The 8,032-nt window shown below is 40.1% G+C and overlaps 1 protein-coding gene across 6 annotated transcripts in view; it reads left to right on the forward strand.

Moving 5' to 3' along the window:
• The window catches only part of LOC122881395 (dynein axonemal heavy chain 11), a 40,191-nt gene extending 33,110 nt beyond the window's left edge, over nt 1-7,081 (forward strand). For 3 of the 6 annotated variants that reach the window (XM_044207523.1, XM_044207524.1, XM_044207527.1), the window contains 16 exons: nt 5-169; nt 383-523; nt 810-980; nt 1,378-1,500; nt 1,628-1,821; nt 1,894-2,042; nt 2,123-2,250; nt 2,620-2,847; nt 2,966-3,157; nt 4,206-4,334; nt 5,122-5,364; nt 5,461-5,643; nt 5,742-5,857; nt 6,096-6,208; nt 6,289-6,429; nt 6,556-7,081. In XM_044207523.1, coding sequence (XP_044063458.1) covers nt 5-169; nt 383-523; nt 810-980; nt 1,378-1,500; nt 1,628-1,821; nt 1,894-2,042; nt 2,123-2,250; nt 2,620-2,847; nt 2,966-3,157; nt 4,206-4,334; nt 5,122-5,364; nt 5,461-5,643; nt 5,742-5,857; nt 6,096-6,208; nt 6,289-6,429; nt 6,556-6,803 — 2,664 coding nt within the window. In that variant the 3' untranslated portion in view covers nt 6,804-7,081. Of the gene's footprint in view, nt 1-4; nt 170-382; nt 524-809; nt 981-1,377; nt 1,501-1,627; nt 1,822-1,893; nt 2,043-2,122; nt 2,251-2,619; nt 2,848-2,965; nt 3,158-4,205; nt 4,335-5,121; nt 5,365-5,460; nt 5,644-5,741; nt 5,858-6,095; nt 6,209-6,288; nt 6,430-6,555 lie in introns of those variants that run through there. The other 3 variants (XM_044207525.1, XM_044207526.1, XM_044207528.1) reach the window with 2 other exon arrangements.
• Nucleotides 7,082-8,032: the final 951 nt, after the last annotated feature.

Genomic DNA, 8,032 nt, shown 5'->3' on the forward strand with positions numbered 1-8,032 from the left:
CAAGATGGAGCTGACCACACAGCAGAACCACTTCAAGATTGAGCTCAAGAGGTTGGAGGACGACCTGTTGAATCACCTCTCTGCAGCGCATGGTAATTTTCTGGGTGATATTTCTCTGGTGGAGCAACTCGAAAACACCAAGACCACAGCTGCTCACATTCAGTACAAGGTGAGGTTATTACACCAACAGGGTCCTCTCAGTTGTCTGTAGTCAAGTGCATGTGTTTTTTCGTCACTCAAGTGTTTTTGAATGTCACACAGCAAGCACCTCATTTTATTGCATTAGCTGCAAATGATGTGCAGTTAGGAATATGTGTAATGAAATGGTTTTGGAGCATGACTGAGAGCCTAATAGCTCATTTTGTGCAATTGGAACGCACAGGTGGTGGAGGCCAGAGAGAATGAGACAAAGATCAACGAGGCTCGAGAACTATACCGCCCAGCAGCTGAGAGAGCGTCACTCCTTTTCTTCATCATCAGTGACCTCAGCAAGATTAACCTCATGTACCAGTTTTCTCTCAAGGTGAAACCTTTATCCCTGAAGTGCTCTCAGGGGACACACATTGTTTTTTGCAGCATTTAAAACAATGCACATAGTCCACTTTGACCAATATTCTATTGGATTTTTTAAATCAGATAATAAGATTTTAGGCACAGCACTGTCTTTACAAATCAGCTTAAATGTGTGCTTCTATACCAAAACTTCAGGGTTTTTTTGTGTTTAGCTGTCAGTCCAGTGCAGAACTTGGGTCCTGGCTATATGTATGTATTTCTTATCTAGCACTGTCCTCCTTTTGGTTGTATTCCAGACCTTTAACTCAGTGTTTAACAAAGCAATGGAGCACGCAGAATGGGACGAGGATGTGAGGACCCGAGTGCACACCCTCACTGAGGCCATCACCTATTCTGTATTCCTGTACACCAGCCAGGGCCTGTTTGAGAGAGACAAGTTAACCTTCTTGTCACACACTGCCTTCCAGGTGAGGGATTCAGGGCCGCCTCAAAGGTGGGGTCTTCTGTCATCCTCATCAATCAAAGTACTTTTCTGCCCCCACATTAACTTCAATTAAAAGCAGTCAGCAGGACCATACGCTGCTATTGATTACCTCTCACACCTTCCCCCATGGCTGCTGTTCAGACAGTTGGTTCTGACAAGGGGGTTGGTTCTGATGGCATAATGCAATTATCTGTCATTGCGCCAACTGTTTTCATCGTAGTAATTTTGCTGCTCTGAAAGCTGTCCTTCATGTGGCACATTCAGAGACACTTATTCAGCCTATATGAGTTTTCTTGCTTTTTTCAATTATTGTCGAAATGATTGAAAATAGATCAATACAACACAGATCATTACAAACTGCTCTTGGTCCTTCCCCTCAGATTCTGCTCAAGCAGGGCCTGATTGATGCGCAGGAGTTTGACTTCCTACTGCGTTTCCCTGTGAAAGCTAGCAAAGTTAGTCCTGTGTCCTTCCTCTCTGCACATGCCTGGGGAGCCATTAAGGTACAGTCTAGGCTGTTAACATATGTGATATAAAATGTTAAAGGGTCACATTTTCATTCTTGTAAGCAGATCATCACTACATACCATTTTACACTGCTTAGAGACATTATCTGTTATTTGGATGTAGACAGTTTCTACAATGGAGCACTTCAGTGGACTCGACAGAGATGTGGAGAGCTCACCAAAGCGCTGGAGAAAGATCGTTGAATCCAGTTGTCCTGAAAAGGAAAGACTTCCCCAGGACTGGAAAAATAAAAGTTCCCTCCAGAAGCTCATTATCCTTAGAGCACTTCGCCCTGATAGGATGACCTATACACTAAGGTAAGTAAATGACCAATGTATATTCATATTTGTAAGTACAGTATATCACTTTTTGACAATGTTTCCTGGCAGGAACTTTGTGGAGGAAAGCATGGGAACAAAATATGTGGAGGCTGCCAGGATGGAATTTGACAAGTTGTATGAGGACAGTGGCCCATCAACCCCTGTGTTCTTCATCCTCTCACCTGGAGTGGATCCACTCAAAGATGTAGAGAAACTAGGTACTACACGTATTGTTTGTTATTTATATAGTCTGTATCACTTGGTAGAGATAAATATTGTAAATATTCTCTCTGTGCAGGATTGAAGCTGGGATTTTCCATTGACCAGGGCACTTTGCACAATGTATCCCTGGGACAAGGGCAGGGGGAAGTAGCTGAGAGGATTCTGAAGAATGCCTCTAAACTTGGACACTGGGTCATTCTGCAGGTAGGAAGCATTTATTTTCAATGATTTGTCTACTGTAGAGACGTCAGGCACTTCTAGCCAGCCTGTAATGCATCTAATGATATTATCTCACCCTGTGAGCAAGAGAAATAAACTCAATTTGGTTCAATAAAAACCATAATTGGCTAGATCAGCTCCATAAATGCCTCCTTTAAAGGGAAAAGCCTGCAGTCAAGTGAGCCACTGAAGGTTTTCTCACTAATTCAGAACATAGCAATACATTTTTTAGAAGGAATCTTTCACAAATAAACACAAACATAAGTATACATAAAAAACACCTTTATTTTTTATCAACCTATAAGATAATCTGTCTAATCTTTTTGTAATCTTTTTGAAATTGTAATTGTTCAGAATGTACACCTGGTGGCGCGCTGGCTGCCCTCTCTAGATGCTCTTCTGGAGACAGCAGTGGTGGACAGTCACCCAAACTACAGGGTGTACATCACTGGGGAACCAGCACCAAGCCCTGAGCAGCATGTTATCCCCAGAGGCATACTGGAGAATGCCATCAAAATCACCAATGAGCCCCCCACTGGCATGAATGCCAGTCTGCATGCAGCCCTCAACAACTTCAGTCAAGTGTGTTAAAAATTTTAAATAATTTCTAAAAATGCTTTATATTTGATTTAAAAAAAAATGTTTTTGAATGTAGCATTCACTGTAATCTGTATTTATTACTCCATCACTCCCTTTTCAGGACACTCTGGATATGTGTTCCAGAGAACAGGAGTTCAACTCGATGTTCTTCTCCCTCTGCTTCTTTCATGCTTGTGTTACGGAGCGCCGTAAATTTGGTCCCCAAGGGTGGAACTATAACTACCCCTTCAGCACTGGAGACCTCACCATCTCAGCCATTGTCTTGTACAACTATTTAGAGGCCAACACCAAAGTAATTTTACCACCGTTTTTAAAGATAATTCAACATATTAATTTAAAAAAAAATATTTTATTTATATTTTTGTTGATATTCATAAAACTTTTTATTTGTTTTTTACTACTACTTTTTTAAGCTGTGTAAATGTATAGTGATAATAGTTTTTGCAGTGGCATTATTGTCAGACAGGGATGTTGAATTACAGTACAGTGTATCCAATTACTTATTGAAATCTTTTGTTCCACTGTTATTTGTGAAAAATGTTCATTCTTGTCTTTTTCACATTTCTTCTCTCATAACTATGAACACGCAACCTATAATTTAGCTTTATTTCATGAAGACAAAAAATCCATTCTTGGGGTGCTGCACCCCTCACAACTCCTAATGCATTTCTCTTAGAACTCCTATTACTCTGGTCACAACCAATTATGTCTCCTAGGTATTCTGCCCTCCAAAAACGAATGTCCTTCATTATGTTAACCAAACAGTAACCTGTATGTGCGTATACAGAGAATTCATTAGGAGGGCAATGAAGCGTAATCCTAAATGTAATTACATGCAGCCAATGTGACAGTTCACAACGCTACATAAGTGATCACTGCAATTAGAGCTGATGAAGGAAGCAATTTGCAAAACAATACAGGTACAAATGATTGTGAACCTCCATCTTTTGTAATTTGTTATGAATCACAGGTTCTTTTCTTCCTCCTTCACCCTCACGGATCATAATCTCCCGCTGAGGAAAAGACTCTTCTGTCATACATTAGATCAGTGTGTGCAAAGAAACATAATTTTGTTACACTTCCTTACCTTTATCATTATTAGAAGAGCTCATTTGGGAGGAGATCATGTAGTTACTGCTTGAAGTTCCAAAGGAGGAATGGAATAACGCAGAAAATATAAATGAAAAATGGCTTTGAACTGTGCTGAAAACTATTTGTGAGATGATCCTGAAATCATTTTAATAACTATTGTCTTTAATTTTTATAGTTTAAGATGCTCGTTTTTTTTCCTAATTTATATTTGTATTGCCATGTCAGTCTACAGACTAAGTTTATTATAGTCCATGCAGGTACCCTGTGAGGACTTATGTTATCTTTTTGGGGAGATCATGTATGGAGGACACATCACTGATAACTGGGATAGAAGACTGTGTAAGACCTATCTGCAAGAGTTCATGCATCCAAAAATGGTAAGGCAGAGTTCATGTTGCCATGTAAGAATTTTTGGTGTTTTTTCCCAACAAAACTATCGCACTAGAAGTTAATTTTAACTGGTTTAATTGTATAATTTTCAAGATTTTAAAAATCATTACTTGTTAACTTGGTTATAAGCTCAAAGTCTGGTTACATTCAATTTTACTGTGCCTAATGGTAAAGAAAATCTACAAAGCTGTTTAAATTTCTTGGTGGTGTTGTTAAGGTAAAGGGTGCCCTCTTGGGATGTGAACCTAAACTGCAATATTGCACTAAGTCTTTGCCATTGCTGATTTTTCAACCCTGACTTTGATAATGTTACCTCTCGCCAAATTTGGCTGCCAGCTGCTGCATGACACTCCACTACAAGCATTATTAGGTGATCATTTGCTACTTTTCTCTTTAGCATATGTTAAGTTGATAGATGCTTCAATTGGAATTCATCTGTTTGACCCCCCCACAGGACTGATTAGGCCTCTGTCAGTTTACCTTTACTATCAACAGCCACTGTTTCTCCAAAGATGCGATTTGGACAATCAGACATCAATCAGTGTTGTGACATCAATCAGTGTTTTGCTGTAGGTGTAGCAACAGGCTTGCACTGCTGTCCATCATATTGAAGGCTAAAACACACAGGATAAGCTTTGCTTGCATTAAGCTTTGCTAAGATTTATGAGGGCAGTTTAGGTTGAATGTTCACTGTCACCATTTTTGCTGTATATTAAATAGTGTGCTGTACTGTATGTGTTTTCATCTTTGGATTCTCAAATCTTCAATTCATAGTTTGAAGGGGAGCTCTTTCTGTGTCCTGGGTTCCTGGCCCCTGCATTCATGGACTATAGTGGTTACCACAGTTATATTGACGAACATCTCCCTTCTGAGAACCCCACTCTGTACGGTCTACATCCAAATGCTGAGCTCGAGTGCCTCACTGTCACCTCAGATAACCTCTTAAGGACTCTGCTGGAACTGCAGCCACAGGACTCCTCCAGAGGAGAGGGGGCAGCTCAGAGCACAGAGGAGAAGGTGTGGAATCAGAAAGAACATTACTGGGGAAAAGCAGCACAGAATGCAATGACCTACCTACATAAATAACCTAACCATGTATATTATATTTGTCAGGTCAAGTCTGACATTGAAGATATCCTTGACAAGCTTCCTGAGGAGTATAACATGGCAGAGATCATCACAAAGACAACAAAGCGAAGCCCTTACATTTTAGTCTGTTTCCAGGAGTGTGAACGCATGAATCTTCTGCTAGCAGAAATAAGGAAGTCCCTTAATGAGCTGGATCTTGGCCTGAAGGTAGAGTCGACTGTGACATATACTAAATAAATTTAAAAAAACCCTCTTTTATCAACAGTAAGACCCTGTAGCATTAATGAGGATTTCTTTGTCCACAGGGAGAACTCACCATCTCCTCCAGTATGGATACTCTGCAGTCAGCCCTGTTCAATGACTCTGTTCCAGATTCCTGGGACAGACTGGCTTATCCCTCCACTAAAACACTGGCACAATGGTAACTACTCCATCTCAATGATACTGTATTTTTCAACATGGTCTTTATTATCTACTTTTTATAATGCCGTTTATTATTTTTCTGTGACAGAATGCATTGTTGAGTGTAGCAAATATTCTGTCAGTAGATTTGAATAAAACTTTTCAAACATGAAGCCAATATAAAGGTGACCCTTGCTGACACATTGTAAATGTTTCATGCAATGATATACCATGTTAATTAATGATTTTTTGTATAGGTTTAGCGATCTTATGTGTAGCTGTCGAGAGCTGGACAGCTGGACTCAAGACTTGGTTCTTCCTGCAGTTGTTTGGCTCTCAGGACTCTTCAACCCACAGTCTTTCCTTACTGGTGAGATCACAATCTTAAAACCAACAAGATTTAGATGATATGTGCACCAGAAATATTAACATGCAGGCTCTTTTTCCCAGCTGTGCTGCAGAGCATTGCTCGCAAGAATCAGTGGTCCCTCGACAAGATGACTCTGACTGTGGACGTAACAAAAAAGACGAAAGAGGACTTTGGACATCCACCACGAGAGGGGGCCTATATCCATGGACTCTTCATGGAAGGTCAGAATTAATCAGCTGGACCTAATTAAGTTACATAGAGTTTTGACAGTATTTTGCAACATATGTCTTGGCAAAATGAGCATCGCCAATCAAACCCACAGTACAGCATGTCCTGTGTCCTCTTAGGAGCACGCTGGGACACTCAGTCTGGAGTCATTGCCGAGGCGGTTTTGAGGGATCTGAGCCCAGCCATGCCAGTGCTGTATGTCAGAGCTGTGCCTGCAGAGGAGCAGGAGCTCAAGAATACTTACGAGTGTCCAGTATACCGCACTAAGCAGCGTGGACCCACATCTGTGTGGACCCTCCACCTCCGAACCAAACATCCTCCTGCCAAGTGGATTGAAGCTGGAGTGGCACTGCTGCTGTCCGTGTGAGACGCATTTTATAATATCTACTGACAGTATTCTGCAAACAGTGTAGAAGAGGTGTATTCTTTGAGATAGTATTTAATCATTTATTGCAATAATTTAGCTTTTTATCATGTTTTCTAATACAACACAATTATACTCTTTTAATTGTGCATTACTATTATTGTATTCACTTGGGTTCATACGTGACAATACAGACATTGTAGTGTATGAATGTGTGTGTGTTTCCGATTTAAAGATAATGGAAATAAAGAAGTGGAGATGCATGCTTAGCCAATGCTGAACCTGTTGTGTCTGTGTCTGACACTGTTGAACCTCTCCCTTGAGATGCTTCAGTCTGGGCATGATTTGTTGGGAGCTTATGTCTCCATTTTAGACCATGTAATTCTGGATATGGAGCATATTTTATTGGAAGGTCAAGATTAAAAAAGCTCTCTGGCTGCCCTCTACTAACTGAATGATACACAATGCCGTCTGGAGGGTTCCCAGACAGAATTCCCAGGAGATGATGTGCATGGTTGCTATTGACTTTTAAATGAGGTGCATTTGACATTGACCTTTTGTACGGCAGAGGCAGAATACTAACAGACTAGTGTAATTCATTCAGCCGGGCCTGTTGGAGAAACCTATTCAAAGACACTGATAGCTTTCTATGAGAAAGCAACACATTAGATTACCCATCCTTTATCTGTCTGCACTCTCTGTTAGCATCTGATTAACTTAATACGAACCAAATCAAACCTTTAACTTTGAATGAGTCTAAAGAAACACAGTCATCTTATCTATAATGTTATCTTTTTAAACAGATTTAATTGAGGTTAATTGAAAACCGAGAAGATGTTCAGATTAAAGTTTGAGTGTGATGAGGCAGATACTGAAGGAGTAGTGCATAGCATGATTCATATGCTTTGAAGTCTCTTGTGTGTCAGAGAAACATTAAAAATATTGCAGGAGCTCTAGAGTCAAGGTTGAGATCTTTCAGCACAGTAAAACATTGAGAAAAAACATTTGTAATCAACACAAAGAAAAGGTGCTTAGAGGGAATTTTGTGCAGCCACGAAAAGGGGATAGTAACATTAATTATTCAAAACGAGCTTATCTGACTGTCAGAGTAGGAACTTTATGATGTTAATATGCTCAGGAAGAAACAGGACAGGTGCAATATAATCTGCCAAGATAAACAAATGACATTATGATGTACAAATTACAGCTACTCAATCACACTGATTTATTTA

This window comes from Siniperca chuatsi, linkage group LG9, assembly GCF_020085105.1.
Source record: "Siniperca chuatsi isolate FFG_IHB_CAS linkage group LG9, ASM2008510v1, whole genome shotgun sequence".
Classification (NCBI taxonomy): Eukaryota; Metazoa; Chordata; class Actinopteri; order Centrarchiformes; family Sinipercidae; genus Siniperca; species Siniperca chuatsi.